This window comes from Mesocricetus auratus, unplaced genomic scaffold (genome assembly GCF_017639785.1).
Source record: "Mesocricetus auratus isolate SY011 unplaced genomic scaffold, BCM_Maur_2.0 Super-Scaffold_100011, whole genome shotgun sequence".
NCBI classification, from domain to species: domain Eukaryota; kingdom Metazoa; phylum Chordata; class Mammalia; order Rodentia; family Cricetidae; genus Mesocricetus; species Mesocricetus auratus.
The window spans coordinates 1634327-1651983 of record NW_024429195.1 but is presented as its reverse complement, the minus strand read 5'-3'; the positions used below and the strand labels follow the sequence as shown (position 1 = coordinate 1651983).

Genomic DNA, 17657 nt, shown 5'->3' with positions numbered 1-17657 from the left:
ACATGCGATTCCTCTTACAGATAGCGGACTTAATCTCAGGCGCTACCAAAGACCTGAAGCTCGAAGTGGCCTCTCTCCAAGAAAAGCTCCAAGAGTCCCAGGCACGGTACACAGAAGAGTCGGAGTCAAAGAAAAAGGAGATCGAAGACCTGAAAAGTCTGGTGGCAGAACTCGAGCTTCGCTTGAAGCAGGAAACCAGCCGCGGCGATTCAGTTTCAGAAGACTTGAAGAAGGAAATGAAACAGAAGTCAGACGAGCTGGAAAGAGTGATGCTGGCCCAAACACAGCTGCTGCAGCAGTTTAGCCAGTCCCAGGAAGAGGTAGGAAGCGGATGACCCCGCCCCGCCCCCGCCCCCGCCCCCGCCCCGCCCAAGGGAAGAGCACAGGCATTTAAAAAGCAGACGGGCAGCTTGAAGTCAAGGAGGGAATCACACCCTGGCTCCGCTGCATCCCCTCAGCCTCTACGGGGACAGTTGTCTTCCGTTTTCAAATATCCTCAGTCTCTGAGAATCTCATACATGCTCGCACACCATGCGTTTCTGGTAGTCATGGTCACACACAGCCCTTCCCCATGTCCTCTTCCCAACCTGATGTTTGTGGTCGTTGTTTTAATAACAGTCCAATTAGGGCTAACCATATACACGCGGGTGTGCAGGCACTCACTGGGCCACAGTTCATCTACCGACTCTCTTTCCCCTAGGGTGCTTCTCGGGGTGGGAGGCTCACGAGCCGCCCTTCCACCCATCTGTGCTGGAAGGTTGACTGGCTTGATCCTGTGTGGCTCCCGTACAGGCGACTTCAGCCTCTGAGTCCATAAGTACAAGGGAGAAACCCCAGTGCTGCTTCTTAGACTCTTTCCACCAAGTCCCGTGAGCTACGGGGCAGTGGCGTGACATAGGTGTCCCATCATGGCCGAGCCCTGTCTGTGAATCAGTTCTGTGTTACAAACGATCACTTAAAAGCTCCATAACTAGAGATTCTTTTTACAGATTACACCTTATTTGCTTTAACATTAAATCTTTGTCAAAGAAATGTTCAGAGCATATGCTGCTTGTGTTAAAAAAAAAAACCAATGTAACGATAATTTGACTTTCATGTTTTAGAGCTCTGTCAGCCTGAACTCCTAAGGCAGCTTACATGTTTGAGTCTTATGTCTTACCTGTGCACAGTGGTTTCAGCAGTGTTTTTAAAACTAAAGTAGACTCCTTTTTTTATTGAGAACTTTTTATCTCTGGCTTATTTATGAACTGCTGAACAGTTTGGAAACAGTGTAGCGATGAATTGTAATATTTGATCCCATTTGTGGCAGCACAGCAAATAAAGACAAATTGAATGCTAGTGAAAAGAAAGACTTTTGTTGGCCTTATTGGCATCTTAATGAAGAAGTAAATGGAAAGTGCTAGCAATAACATCAGATATTAACAAATAAGCAGCATTTTCTGGCTACAGTTAAGTTGCCAAGCAAAATAAGAAGCTTATGTCACCATTACAAATGTGAAATGAGCTTATTACAAAGAATCACAAAGATGGGATATATGGACTGGATAAACTGTTAAATTAGAACAATGAATGGCTAACTTTATAAAGCAGCCATTATTTGACTGTCACAGGTGAGGAACTAACTCCCAAGCTTGGGTGGTTTCACACGAGGAGGGAGCCCAGAATTCAAATTCGAATCTCTGTGGGACAAAAGTTCCTTTTCCAGGAAGAGCAGCCACTCTTCAGGAGAGATTGTGAATTTCAGGATAAGCTCAGGCATAGCCCACGATACCCCATAGCCTCTATCATTTGCTTTTACTCTAAAAACGAGCAAAAACAAAGAAAGTAAGCATAAAACACCAAAACAATAAACACAGTCCGGCTTGGGTTGGGGAGGAAGGGGCCACCGTAGGTGATGAGCCCATGTAGGAGGACAGCAGCTCAGGCCAGCCAGGAGAGGGCTAGGAGCGCCCCGGAGAAACAGAGGAAACAGCACCGCTGATTGGCTTCTAGTGGGACCATATTAACACCCCCGTGGAGAGAAGGGGTCTAAAAGAGAGAAAGGCCTTGCCACTGGGCTAGCAAGTCTGGATCCCAAATAAAAAGTGACTCAACCAGGGGAAAAAATAGAAAAAGGAGAAGGTCAAATTTTTTTAAAAATGCAAAGTATCATCTGCATAGATGCTAAGAACCATGCTAGATAAGTAACAGGGCAGCTATGAATAAAATAGCAACTGCCACTTCCTACCTTCTGAGACATGTTAAAGAAAGCCTTGAGTGAATAATTGAATTAGCACCCAGAATAAAGAATGGCCTATACAGAAATTTGTCATATGAAAAACTTAGACTGAAGGGTAAAGACGCTCTACCTCGAGAGCCCATAATTTATCACCACTTGACAAATGACCCCCAAAGCCAGTGACTTCAAACTATAAGAATTCATTGTCTCATTTCTTTTTGAAAGCTGTATGTGTTTATACTTATGTGTTCATATGTGTCTGTGTGAGTACACCCCTAACCACTGAGGCGTCCCTCCAGCTCCTCAACATCTTATTTCTGTGGATCAGGAAGCTGCTGTAGTTTAGCTGGATGTCTGTGGTTTAGGGTCTCGTATGAGCTTGGTGTGAGGGTGTCCACGAGGCAGCAGGGCTTCTAGCCTACTTGAATGAGTGGTTATATTAACAGGTCAATATTCTCGTGGGCTGTTAATAGAGAACCTGTGGGCAGCTGGCCAGAGGAACCCCTCAATTCCATGCTACGTGGGGCCCCTTCAGAAAAGAACTCGCACTGTCTGCTGGCTTCCCTCAGAGCAAGTAGAGAAAGGGCGCCAAGACAGAAGGTAAAAGCCGTAGTCCTCAGGCAACCCAGACATCCCACAGCTTTCTTTACGTTCTGTTCATTCCATATGAGCCAGTAAGTCCAACCCACTTGGGTAAGCAAGTACCCAAGATGTAACTATTAGGAGAGTGGGGTCCTGGGGCCATCAGAAACGTCTGTATTTATTACTTTTCTCTTGCTGTGATAAAACACCAGGACGAAAGTAATTTATAAAAGAAAAGGTTTAGTTGGGCTTACACTTCCAGAGGACTAGAGTTTATGATGGCGGGGCAAGGGCATGGAGGCGGATGGCTGGAGCAGCCACTGAGGGCTCAGATCTTGATCTACAAGCAGGAGACAGAAAGAGACATTGGGAATGGGGCCAGTCTTTGGAAACCTCAAAGTCCATCCCCAGTGACACATCTTCTCCAACCAGGCCACACCTCCCAATCCTTCTCAAACAACTCCACAACTAGAAACCAAGTATTGAAACATGTGAGTCTACACTTAGATTTTTGTAACCACACCCTCTAGAGGTAATGTTAGCAAAAGGAAAGTGAAAAGTGGGTTTCTTTAAAGATAAGAGAGCTGAGGAGAGCTCATCTCATCTGGTTCCTAGTTGTGAAAGGAAGTCACTTGTCACTTTTAAGACAGGTTTCATCTTTTAAAATGTGAACTTCTGGGACTGGAGAGATGGCTCAACAGTGAGGAGCAATTGTTCTTCCAGATGACCTGGGTCGATTCCCAGAACCCACATGGCAGCTCAAAACTGTCCATAACTCCCAGTTCCAGAAGATCTGATGCCTCTTTTGACCGCCAAGGACTCTTACACACACACACACACACACTGCACAAGCTTACATTCAGGCACACACACATACACCTAAAATAAAATATTTAAAAACAAAACAAAATATGGAGTTCTGAAAGAGAGAAAGATATTAGGTTAGTATGTACATAATAATGAATCATTACTAGAAGGGAGAAAGTATTGTTCATAAAATAAAGCTAGTGAAAAAAATGTGGGGGGGGCAATTTCTTTCATGGGAGGGATAAGTAGACCACTAGGGTTTTCTGTCAGAAGTTACCAAAATGCCACCTCAAGTTAAATAATTAGAACTGAAGGGTAAATAAATAGCTAAGGTTGTTTCTCTGGTTAAATAAGCCAGTACCCAGAGTATGCTTATAAAATAGGAAATTCGCCAGTGAAAGTGATAGAATTTATGAGCAGAAAGCATGTGAGCTATAAATAAAGTCATATCAAATGAAACGTTCTGTGAGTTTTTTAAACCATGCTCTGTAAACACTTTCAAGTTCCTCAGATTCTGGAGACTTAAAAGCTATAATTACTCGGAGAGGAAAAAGAAAAACTCCCTTTAGAATGAAAATAAATTAGTGTTCTCCTAAGGAAGCTAATTAAGGGGAGGAAAGTCCTATTCTCTTTCAAGAGGCCAAAGAGTGAGTGGGATTTGTTTTCAGCTGCAGAAAGGGTAAGAAGGAGGCAGAAGCCCCTGAGAGGCAAACCGGGCCCTCCTTGGCCTAGAGCCTGGAGAAATGACAGCAGGAACATAAGGCTGAACCAGTGAGAGGGGGTAGCAATGCGGAAGACGGGGAATGAGAAACAAAACGACCGGAAACGGAAGTCTGAACAAGACTCCAAAAACTTCTCTTTGGGGAGAAGACACACACACTGAAAAATGGACACATTAAACACAGAAAAGAGAGCAGGAAGTTAGCGTTAGCACGTAGCACGTTGCCATTAGAGCCAAAGTAAAATAGGTCTTGTATTCTTGGTACCAGTGGTCCCCCTCTCGTGCATCCCATATTGTGATCTAGAGGAAGAGCATAGTTTTAGGAAATTAGATCCAAAAGAAAACAGAGAGCTCAATCTTTTTGTCATTTTAAGACCACAGTCAAGAGAGGGAGTGTAGGGAGAGATCAGCTACCTGCAACTGGCGTGGTCACGGGTACGTGGGAAGATTCAGGGGATAAAAGAAGGAACAGGTGGGTGCTCTCGCTCTCTTGGATGCTGACCATGCTTCAGAGAACAAAGCGCTTCCCAGCTTACCCTGTAAGTGATTTCTATGTTTAATAAAGTATCCTAGACACCCCTTTTCCAGGTGCACTGTTTCCTTATCAAGGGAGGAAGGGCAGAAGTTTCAAATCCTGCAGTTTTGGTAGCCCACCTAATGGTAGTTTAAAAATGTCCAAAAAATAGGAAACAGTGCTCTTTAGTAAAACGTGGAGAATGGGACGAGTGCGTTTGAGGAATAAAAGTGAATACGTCCACGAGGGCAAGGAAACGAGGGAAGAACTGACACCAAATGAAAAAGATAAAATTTTGGAAAATGGGAAGCAAATGCCCGATAGATAATAGATTTGGCAAAGTACAGAATACTGAGCCCTAGTACCCACTATAGGTGAGGGGGGGTGTAAAGAGAAGCCTTTTCGTTGAGAGAAGCCTTCCCGCCAGCCTGGTTCTAGAGCCGCACCAGTCCCAAATAACACACAGGAGGCTATATTAATTATGAAGCTGTTGGCCTTGCTTGTTTCTTACTGGCTAGCTCTGACTTATGTAATTACCCCATAATTATTAATCTAAGTATTTCTCTTACGGGAGAGGTTTCCGGGGTTCCTACCCCATGGCGTTACATCTCGACTCTCTGTGTTTCTCCTTCCCAGAGCCCTTCTGGACTCCTAGTCCCACCTATTTTGGTTCGCTATTGGCCAACAGTGCTTTATTGACATAATACACAGGACTTCCCCAACATCTCCTCTTTTCTGTTTAAACAAAAAGGAAAGTCTTAACTTTAACATAGTCAAATTATATATAACAGAACAGTTATCAAGAACATAGTTACAATATTTTAGCAAGATTTAAAGAAAATATCATCCATCCTATCCTTGTGAGTCTAAAGTTCTATATGTAGCTTATCTTTTATCATTACTAAGGAAAACTAAACTATAACTATCTGTCTTCAACTCCATCAAAGACCACAGAAGGATAATATATAAACACTAGGATTGACAGAGATATCTTACTGCCTGGACAGTCACCCAAAGTTCCTCTGTAACGTTGGGGCATCCATCTTCAGCCCATAGGCCACAATGTGTCCAGAAGATTTCTCAGCAAAGCAGGAAATTTCAAACTATCCATCTGCATTGGCAGCCTGTCAGTCATTTCTTTGTGTCCTACAGAAAGTCTCGTAGACTCTTCCATGAAGCAGGAACCCTGTAAGACTGAGTTCAGCAGTCACTTTCCTGTGGGTCCTGCATATCCAGTTTATACAGCAACAGTCAAGCAGTCTAGGCAAGAGCAGTTTCTTGCCCAAATGGCTAATTTTGCCATGTTGAAAGCAAACTCCATAACGAGTTTCTTTGATGCCTATCTTCCTCTCAGATGTAATTGGTGCTGCCAGGAGCAGACATTTCTCATTGTCAAGAAAAACCCTAAACCATTTTAAATGCCATTTTCTGAAGGTCTTTGAAAGGTTTGAAGACTATCTATCTGTCTCAAATACATCTCTATATATCTGGAAAACCTAACTTACCTAACTATAAGTTCTGACTATTATAAGTGACTATCTATAATCTGTATTTAATTATGCATTACATTTTAAAAGTATAAGCACAATACTTAATCAAGAGGAGAAGTATACATGTCACAAAATTGACCTTGAATTTGTATCAATAAATGAAAAACAATACCCATACCATAATTCCTCTTTTTACCATTAAAAAGAGATTGGTTGTCATCATTAACCAATTATAAACAATCCCATTTAAATGAAAACAAAGATTTATAAACAAGATGGGAATTAGGACATGGCTCATTCCAAACTGCTTTATGCTGGAAGGGGGCGCTGTTCATACCATGGGGATCATGACAAAACTCAGAAACCTGTGTAAGTCCTTAGTTTCAGGGTCTGTAAGACTGTATCATCTTAGTTCTTTCAGTTGTTGGAACACTTGGTCCACTGCTTCCGGGGGTCTTGGTTTATCAAACCACAGAAGCCTGGAAGGGATACTCAGATTTTCATTTTCTGTGGAAACATAAACAAAAACTCCTTTTTCAAGTAACATATTCTTATACTTAAATGTTGAAGTCAAGGCATTTTCAAAAGATATAAGTTGAATTAATTTAGCAGCATTTATAATCAAGTGTACTTTAGCAGTTGTTCCTTCCTTAGCAATGAAAAAACTGAAAAATACAATAGCGTACAGTATCCAGACTTTCTGTGTATTTTTTATCTTTACATGGCTTATTATTTATCTATTATTATTACTTTTTTTAACTTTTGTTTATTTTTTGCTGAGACAGGTTTCTCTTTGGAAACCTGCCTGCCTCTGCCTCTACAGCAAATCCTACCGGCGTGTGCCACCACAGCCAGCTTCTCTATTTACCATTAAGCCATTTGGTTTTCTCTCTCAATCTTACATATATTTTTAAACACACTGAAACCTTTAGAGGTTTTTCTTCATCAAAGTCTGACTTTACTGTAAATCTTTATGTTTTTCTGGCCACGTGTCTTATCTGTTAAACCGCAGCTGTTTAAACTGCAGTTTTTCCAAGATGGCAGGCGTAAGCGTGACTCCAGCTCATCGCCTCAGTCCATGCTGACATCCAGCAAAAGCTGTTGGCTTGGAGATGTGGTCACTGCCACTTCCAGCTGTACGTATAACTTTTCAATTGTTAGTAGAGTCTCTTAAAAGAACCTTCAGGAAGCCTCCCTTAAGCAAGCCGCATGAATCTCTGCTTGTCGCAAGCAAAACAGAGTCCACCCGAGAAAAATGCTGCTACCAAAAAGCCGTGCTTCTCTCTATCCTTTTGTTTCTAAAATTTCTTTAAAGCTTTTGTCATTCTACATGGAAATTCAATCCCGCTCTGACACCATTTGTAAAGGGAAACCTTTTCCTTGAGAGAAGCCTTCCGCCAGCCTGGTTCTAGAGCCGCATCAGTCCCAAATAAACACACAGGAGGCTATATTAATTATGAAACTGTTGGCCTTGCTTGTTTCTTACTGGCTAGCTCTGACTTAAGTATTTATCCCATAATTGCTAATCTAAGTATTTCTCTTACCGGAGAGGTTTCCGGGCTTCCTACCCCATGGTGTTACATCTTGACTTCCTGTGTTTCTCCTTCCCAGAGTCCTTCTGGACCCCTAGTCCCACCTATCTTGGTTTGCTATTGGCCAACAGTGCTTTATTGACATAATACACAGGACTTCCCCAACAGGGGGGGGAACCCCAAAGGAGAAACATGGTACAATAGAGGAGGCTGAGGGAAGGGAGACACAAAACACCTCTGAAGAAGGGATCAAAGCAGGACTGACTGAGAGTAAAAGGAGCAGATAGATTCTCAGGGACCCACTGTGCCCGGTATCACTGCCCACAGGTTCTCGTTCCGGCTAAACTGGATGAGAAAAGCACCAGGCGTGAAAATCAGAGCACGGGATAGAAGAAGATAGTGGAGGTCTATATAGCAATTGGGAAACAGTCCCAGTCCTCACCACAAGACCCTTTCCCAGAGTGCAGACAACAGGGTTACATGTAAGTAACCAAGAAGTTAGAAGAGCCCTCTCTTGTGATGTGCCTCAAAACAAAAGACCCAAGTATACTGGCCATTAGGGTGTCTAAGACAGTCGCTGCATCCATGCCCAGTCTACCTACCCAGAAGTGTGCCAGCCAACTGCCCTATCCAGACACGCCCGTATCATTTTTGGAACTCACTTTTTTAAAAAACATAAACAGCCAAAGACCACATAATATTTTAGGACCCGTCTTTCATATGAAGGACCCACAGCCAGAAACTAATGAATCCATAATCAGCCCATCCAGAGTTAGTCAACAAATGTGTTGACTTGCAATTGCTTTCCCTTTCAGAGCACTGGAATGTCAAAATGTTGTTGCTGAAGGACTGTAGATCTGCCTTTGAAACTGTTTTTGTTGTTAGGCACTTTGCCTTGGCATCCTGTGTTTGCTTTTGCTTAGAAAGAAAGTACAAGTCACTGCTGTGCACTGCAGCCTCAGGACACCGCAGGGAAGAGGCAAGGAGGATTTGTCTCCAAGCTCTTAGCAAGGTGGTGACCTTTGAGCAGGAGAAACTAAGTAGGGACCTATGTGACTTCCTAAAATCATGGACGACCTTAAGCCTTTTGATATCTAAAATTATTTCCAAGTATCAAAACTGCTTCAAAAAAACTATGTAGGAAAGTTTGCTAAAAAAAATGGTGACAATGGACCTGTGTGTAAACTGTAAGATGGGATCTTATTACCCACGTAGCATTTGCAAGCACAAATAGCTTATTTTCAAAGGGAATTTCCTTAGTCTGGGGGGTATGTATTTACTTCAAAAGCTCACGTAATTGACATAGAGAAAATGGCATGTTCCTCTCTGATAATTCTGTGCAGGAGACTGAGAAGCATAAGGCCATTTAGTAAATTATCAAGAAGTGATCCCTCAACCTTGACACATCATAAAACTATATATTTTAACATATTTATTTGTTTTACACCCCAGTCACAGTTTCCTTCCCCCCCTTCCAGTCCCTCACCCCTACTCCCACATGAGTCCTCCTCCATTTCTGTTTAGTAAGGGGCAGGTCTCCCATGAGTACCAACAAAACATGGCATATCAAGTTGCAGTAAGACTGAGCACCTCCCCATGCATTAAGGCTGTGCAAGGTGAGACAGTATGGGAAGCAGGATCCCAGAAGTGTTAGAGTCAGGAGTCCAACAAAAGGATCAAGCTACACAACTGTAGCATATATGCAGAGTGCCTAGGTCAGTAAGCAACAGTGCAAACACTAAGAACAACCACTTAATAAATGGGACCTCGTGAAACCAAGAAGTTTCTGCAAGGCAACGGCACTGTCAAGAGGACAAAACAGCATCCTACAGAACGGGAAAAGATCTTCACCACCAATCCCACATCCAACAGAGGGCTGATTTCCAAAATATATAAAGAACTCAATAAACTAGGCATCAAAAAAACAAATAATCCAATTTAGAAGTGGGGTACGGATCCAAACAGAGAATCCTCAACAGAAGAATCTCAAATGGCTGAGAAACACTCAAGCAGATGTTCGATGTGCTTAGCCAGTCAGGGAAATGCAAGTCAAAAGGATGAAAATGACAGCCTCGGGTTCTCTTTCAAAGAGCAAAGCCTTTAAGGGTCACATTCGGCTTGGCTGGCTGAGAGCAGGGAGAGATGAACTGGGAGCCCTGGAATTTGGACAAGGAGCATGGATAGACATGGGTCCTGCCAGGGAGCCTCTACTTGTGAAGAAGGAAGGGGATGTCAGGACAGTGACGATTGGGAAGAAAAATGGAGGCATTGCTTTGTTGTACTTCATTAATGGTGACAAGATATTAAAGTCTGATTGTTGACTTCGAAGAAGAATTCCTAAATAACGTGTGTCCTTAGGCTCTTCTCCTTCATCTTGAAAGCTTGGTTCTTGAAGGCCATTATCCTGAGAACTCTTGTCACATGACTTCTATTCCGATAAAGCCCACAGTAGTTGGCTTTATTGTGTTTGGGAGCATGAGTATACAATTTTAACGCAATCAGTATGAAATCCATCTTCTTTCCTAAACTTTTGTTTAGTTTCCTATCCCTATTTTACCTGAAAGCCATTTTCTCTCTTTTTTTTTTCCCCTGCATTTTTCTGCTGAACAGGCCAGCTGCACGGGAGCGAGGCACATCTTTTCCTAACTCGTACTCATCTTTTTAGTTTCCGTACCTTCCCCCACAGAACTTTCTTCCACCTCAGTTGCTGCCTGCCTCATCCAGCCGGCTGGCCACCCTCTTCCGGGTTATACCTGGTTAGAGTCTGTAGAAACCGTGTCAACTATCATTTCGTGACTGGTCGGGGCCTCGTTAGTATGAAACATGAACAAGGCCATCCGTGCTTATTCTTCAGTGAAGACGTCTCTCCTGGCATACCCTTCCCCGCCCCCCAGTTACGCCAAATACAGCCAATTCTGAAACATCACAAACAGGGTCCTCACCTTCAGAACGTTCAAGTCACTCAGCAAAGCCTTCTCTTGCTTCTTCTCTGTGTTTGGAACTGAAAACACTCAGTAGTGTGAATATGAAATAAATATAAAAACCAAGTGGGATGCTGGACACTTCTGATCTTAGGAAGTTTTAACTAGATGGTAAGCTAGTCTACACTTCCAATTTTATACTTACACACCCCGTGGGAATACAAGTAAGCAGTTAATTATTTCCAGTCCAGCTGAAGCAGCCTCTATCTGAGAATGTTTTGAGGCAACCCTAGACAGTGCTCAACACCAGTGGGTGGACTAGAGAACCAGGAGCAGCAATTCTTCCTTCCCTAGGCCACGCTAACCCTCCATGAAGACTTTGAGCTCCCCACCCCCCCTCCACCATCCTCTGTCTCACAATGTCTTTCTTGAAGCTGGCGTAGAGAGCCTCTTTTCACGCCTGTGTGACTGTGCTCGAAGTGTCTTCCCATGATCCAGATGGCCCTCTCGGAGCCAAGCAAGAACTCCAGTGATAACAGGCGGCCAGAGCTCTCCTCATCAAAGCTGCTCACTTCCTCCTGCCTCCATGCTGGTCTCTTCTGTGTTTACATACCCCGAGTCTTCCAGCAGCCACGTTCCATGCCTGGAGATGTGTCTCCCTCGATGCCATCTCAGCTTCTCCACCTGGTGCCAGCCTGTCATCTCATTTGCCTTCCAGTTCAGTTGCCGTCAGTGATATTTCTTTACCACGCCATGGTACGTGTGGCCCAAGATAATTTTGTCCATGACATGTAGAGGACGGTGGCTTCATGGATTACTTTCATGTTTACTGGTAATATTCAGCCCCATAGAGCATATTCTGTCTTACAGATTTTACTCATGTCACTCAGTAAAAAAATAAATATTAAAAGTCTGTAACAGCCAGTCATGGTGGCACACGCCTTTAGTCCCAGCCCTTGGGAGGCAGAGGCAAAAGGATCTCTGTGAGATAAGAGCCCAGCCTGGTGTACATTGAGTTCCAGGCCAGTCAGGACTGCATAGTGAGACCCCGTCCGCCAAACAAAGCAAACAAAGGAAGAGTCTGCACAGCCCACACTCCTTGCCTAATAGCCACAGGCCACGATTCTTTACACATGTGATGGAATTTTCCACTAATGTGTCTACTGACTCGAGTCACATCCACATGTCCATCATGCCGGCACACTCCACTCCTGAAATAGCAACTTCCTAAACTTTCAACTGTTCTGTCTCCATATTTTACGATATGACCAGATAAACTGTAACGCCTAAACCACTTGTGAGCAAAACTGTGTTGTACCGTCAGTTTAGGGGAAGAAGTTGTGATGTCATCAGAGAAGAAAAAACGAGGGTATTAGGATATCGCCTAAGAAATGGGAGTGGTTTTGGCACAGATGAACGCCCCGACTGTGGATCCTGTTTTCAGTTCAGAGGTCCTCCTGGTTCGGGAACAACAGAAAGAGGATTAATCCTTGGTTCCAAAAGCAGAACAGCCTTGAAGGATGAGTAGCATAGCAGCAGAGTGGCTGACTTCACACTGAGACAGTCCGCAGCCCCTCCCTACCCCCCAGTCACAGATCTCCCTCTAAGCCGGGCTGTATCCAGTAGGAGCCGGGCTGTGCAATCTGAGAACTCTATGATTGGTTCAGCCCATGCGGGCGGGAAAGCACAGCCTGGAGTCCGCTGGCACCACACTCCGGCCTCACCTGCTCTGCCTTTTCATCCCCCCACGTCACTTGCCTGAAACCATTTTTGCAAGGCACTTGCCTTTGGTGTACTTTCTGTAGATAGAGTATTATTTTTTGGAGGCTCAAATTCAAGTTTAGGGGTTGGATGAATTTCATTTTTCTTTAGTGAAAGCTCCTATCATCACTTTATCTTTTCACATTATTGCTACTATCCTTTGTACCACAGATTTGTTTACCTCCTTGTTTATTGCTATCCATGGGTTTGTGTGTGTGTGTGTGTGTGGTTTTTGTTGTTGTTGTTGTTTTATGTTTCAGAGAAAACTGACTCCTTCTTAAGTTTTCTTAATGTGTATAGGTAGCTAGTACTGTATATCTAGATCAGTACCACCCATCGATAAATACGCAGTGGGCTCTCTCTTTTTAAAAGAAGCCAGATTAAGCCTGGAGGTGGTGGCACATGCCTTTAATCCCAGCACTCGGGAGGCAGAGGCAGGTGGATCTCTGTGAGTTCGAGGCTGGGCTGGACCGACAGCCTCCAAAACAAAACAGAGAAACCCTGTCTCGAAAAACAAACAAACAAACAAAAAAAAACAACAACAAAAAAGAAGCTAGATTAATAGAGTTTAGAATTCTCGGGAAAATCAGATGAGATGTCTTACTAGTTTCCAGCACCTTGATGTCCTAGACGCGAAAGGCACATGTATGCTTGCCATAATGAAGTAGACAACTCCCACAGGCACATGGCTAGGAGGCGGCCGCTCTCTCACTTCTGGGTTGAGTGGCTCTTGGTGACTTACGTAACCAACCCTCTGTGTCTTTCTCTTGGTAAATATATCCAGAGCAGTAAATGTGATGGCCCTAACACAGCACCTTATTAATCTTTCTTGTAAGCAGCTTGATACTTCCCTGACCCCGGCTTCCAACCACTCTTCAGGTGGAGTTAATGAGAACCACATGACAAAGCCTAAATGCCAATAGTTTCCAATTCTTCTAAAAACCAAAAACAAGAAGAGGCAAATAATTGACCAATGGCTTAAGAAACATATGTGAACAAGGATCGTGTGTGTATGTAATATAAATATAAATGAGGACCTTTGACCCAGACATTCTAATGGCTTTAATAAAAATTACTGTGCCAATGTGGAATTGTTCCATAGTCTTTGTTGTCGTTGGTTTTGGTTTTTTAAGACAGGGTCTCTCTGTGTAGTTCTGGCTGTCCTCACAGAGATCTGCCTGCCTCTGCCTCCCTAGTGCTGGGATTAAAGGTGTGTGTCACCATACTCAGCCCATCTTATATTTTAATTACAAAATTCATAACTGAATAAAATTCTGTCCATAATCACGAGAAACTCAAATGCAGGAAGATGGAACTTAGCCTGATGATTTCTTATTTAGTTCCACCAATGGCAGATTAGTCAGTAAACCCTCAGGGAGGATGTTTTCCACTAAGAGTCAGACTTGGAAATGCCTTGGCTATTTTTACAGGCTGATCTGATGGATAATCCCAAGAGCACAATTACTTCAAGTGTGTTTGTTTTTAAGACACCACTTTGAATGACTGACTTTTCATTGTGTGTGTGTTGTGTGTGTGTGTGTGTGTGTGTGTGTGCGCGCGTGCGCGCGCGCACGCGCGCATGTGTGTGAAAGCACATGCATGCATGGAAGCCATCTGGTCCATAAGTTAATGTAGGGTATCTTCCTCCATCACTGTACACCTTATTTTTTGAGACAGGATCTTTCATTGAACCTGGATGTCACCAGGTCAGACAGACCAGCTGGTCCCAGAGCCCCTAGCAACCCGCCTGTCTTTGCCTTCTCAGCACTAGGATTCAAGACAGGTTTTGCCATCCCCGACTTTTTCCATGGGTGCTGGGGGACTGAGTTCAAGTCATCATGATTGCGTGGCAAGCACATAGTGAGTGAACCACCTCCTTAGCCCTCCCCACACCCCGTCAGCAGACCCACTGGTCTGCAATGTCAGGTGTTGCGACACTTTTCTTGGGAAGACATGAGCTAACACTTGTTCACCTTAGATAGGCCACCAATGACAGGTCAAATGAACTCAAACCGAGCTAGCTGAACCATAGTTCTATTGGGCTCACTTACGGGAACATGGGTGTGTTGTTATTAGCAGGAGCGTAGGTAACCCCAAAACAGCTGCATCTCCAAAAAGTTCTACTCCAGTGTAGGTGACTTCCCCAAAGCTTCATACATTTAGTGTACACACACACACACACACACACACACACACACACACACACTTCAATTAATCTTCCCCTACCATATACTCCAGCCCCTCTTGAGCCCATGGGCATCTGGAGCAGAGTTATTTACAGCTAATGGGGTGAGAGCCTAATGACCCACCCTCCTTACTCCCTCCTTCTATGAGGAAACATCAATAGGCCCTCTCTTGTTAGGATCTAGTATGGGTAATCACACTTGCTCTGATTATGATGGCTACATTATGCCTGAGGATAGCATTTTTGCAATATCCAGACATTGGGAAGATCCAAGACCCAATGAAGGAATTGTGATGAGCTCCGTATGTGGAAACGGAGAATTCCTCAGCATAAAATAAATGCAGAATGCTCAGACTTTGATGCAGCCTTCATGAGATCTAATCAATCCCATTTAAAGCTTACATCTGTGTCAATATGTTCCTACCACGTGAGATTCTATTTTTCTCCAGATTATTCTACCAAAAAGCCCATCCTTATTAAAACCATAGCATCCACTCTCGGGTTCAAATTCCATCGGATACATAGAAGTGCATCCTGCTCAACCTCATGAGACTGCAAACGTCTTCAGTGAGTGGCTGTGCTATAGGTTGGACATTGAGAGCCCCACCAGCCCATGTGTTGAAGGGTTAGTCCCCAGAGGGTGCTGTTGGGAAGTGTTGGGGTCTTTGAGATGTTGGCCTTGTGTGAGGTTCTTGCATCACTGGAGGGGTGTGGACCGGAAACAGGCGGTGGGATCCTGGCAGGCTTCCCTCTGTTTTTTTATATTTTTTTGACTGACTGCACCATGCACCCCTGCTGTGATGCACCACCCTCTCTCCAGGGCCCAACACAGAGGGGATGTCTGATCTTGCTACCTCCAGAACCAATGAGCCAAAATAAATGCACTCCCCTTAAAGTTAATTGCCTCAGATAGTCGTCCCAGTAAGGTGAGGCTGACTAATACACGCTATTCATCACAGCTTACAGTAACTTGATGAAAGAGCTCTGCTGGTATTAAAAGAAAAGCATGTTCTTTATTGGGGGACATTATCCTGAAGAATGACACATGATCTGCATATTTCAGTTCTGTTGAAAGCGTCTGATAAATAACTAATACTACTGCTTAAATGCTGTGGCTGCTGTATTGTTATTCTTTCCCATCTCATAATTTTACCAGTTTGCTTCACGTATTGGCCTATACTTTTCATTACAAAATAACGTATGATGACTTTATAGATAGTATTTGATGGCTATCGGAACATACTGGGCAAGCATGTCGAAATCCCGCTGATGTAAGCATCCTCGGGTCTGGATTTGGCCCCACCACACCTTCTCCGGAACCCTGAACGGGTCATTCCACCTCACTTAACAAATGGCAAGGGTTGAACTAAACCCTCCGACCTTCAGTTCAGTTCTGATTTAAGTTGTCAGCAACTCTCCACTTACACAAACTGTTTAAAGCCAGGGTTGCTTCTCCTGTCTCTTTTCAGAACACCTTTCTCCAGGAAACAGTGCGCAGAGAGTGCGAAGAACGCTTTGAACTGACAGAGGCTTTGAGTCAAGCCAGAGAACAGCTCCAGGAGCTCAGGAGGAGTGGCGGAAGCTTACCGTGTTCCCTCGACAAGGGCACCCTAACCTACCCTGCCACCGCAGCCAGTAATCACCAGGAGCGGAGCAGCAGCAGCGTGAGACAGAGCTGCGGACGAGGCGCCAACACACCCAGCCTGCGTGGACTGCCAAAACCCACTGCTTCCCCAACCCCAGATAAGCTCAAGAAGGTCAGCAGCTCCGGGCTGCCCGCCCTTCCCCAGCGGTATCCTTCCAGGGGCCGAGCATCTTCGGTAAACGAGGCCAGGCAGAGGCTGACTGCCATCTTTCTCCGGAGGCTGAGTCAGCAGTGACGACCCCGAGCCAGGAGCAGTTCCCTGCCCTCCCGCGGACACACCCTTTGACAGCATGCCAGAGACTCACTGTAACCGGGTGCCCGGAAACAAACGTGACTGTAGATATATTTGACAAACAATGTATAAAAAAAGAAAGAAAAAAGAAAAGCTAGGAACTGTGGGGCCACGTTCCAAAGGCCCTTGGAAACTGCAACAGATAATGAAGTTGGTACTCAAGAGGGTTGGTTTTCTACCTTCATGCAAAGTATCCTAGGCTCTGCAAGTCAGGCCTTTGAGGCTTCTGGCCCTCAGTCGCTTCCTGACTCTCATCCTCCCCTCCTTCCTTTCATAACAAGCAGATCACACACACACACACACACACACACACACACACACACACACACACACACACACACGAAAAGTAGATTATATTGATTTACTTGGTATTTGTTCATTTGTTTATTGAACTAGATGGATGTGATAAGCATATTCCAAATAGGGAAAAGAAAGTCCTTCATTTCGAAAGTAGTTACTTCCAATGCTCACAGAGCTAATAAACCATCATCAAATGCCCCTTCCTCCCAGCCTACCTGGTTATCTGGCTGGGTCAGAAGCAATAATAGAAAGCCTCTCGGAAGACCATCATGTACCCGCGAGGCTGCCCCCCCCCGCTCTAAAATGACGGTGACTCCCGTTCAGGGAAAAGTGATTTGATTCTCGGATCGTGAGTATCATTTCCGTTCAGGGAAAAGTGATTTGATTCTCGGATCGTGGGTATCGTTTTGGTGGCTATTGCCTTGACCGAATGATTTCTGGTGTACAGCTGAGATGTACTGAACTTTACACTCTCCAGCGGTTGAGAACTAGCACAAGACAGCTCAGTAAAAAGAACATAAAGCTAACCTGGACTCAGAATTGACTGCCCCTGGAAACGGGTAGCTGATTATTCCCGGGGTGAGAATGGAAAACGAGGTCTGCTGTTTACAGTTATCTTAAAGCTATACCAGCCCATGGGGTAGCTAGTGCGAATCCGGATTTTCCGCCTGACACTTGTCTTTATGTGT

General features: G+C 44.3%; 1 protein-coding gene across 8 annotated transcripts in view; it reads left to right on the top strand.

Moving 5' to 3' along the window:
- Lekr1 (leucine, glutamate and lysine rich 1) overlaps positions 1-17657 on the top strand; it is a 169910-nt gene that overhangs the window by 145497 nt on the left and 6756 nt on the right. For 6 of the 8 annotated variants that reach the window (XM_040754335.1, XM_040754336.1, XM_040754339.1 and 3 more), the window contains 2 exons: positions 21-320; positions 16201-17640. In XM_040754335.1, coding sequence (XP_040610269.1) covers positions 21-320; positions 16201-16611 — 711 coding nt within the window. In that variant the 3' untranslated portion in view covers positions 16612-17640. Of the gene's footprint in view, positions 1-20; positions 321-700; positions 1222-16200; positions 17641-17657 lie in introns of those variants that run through there. The other 2 variants (XM_021231733.2, XM_040754338.1) reach the window with 2 other exon arrangements.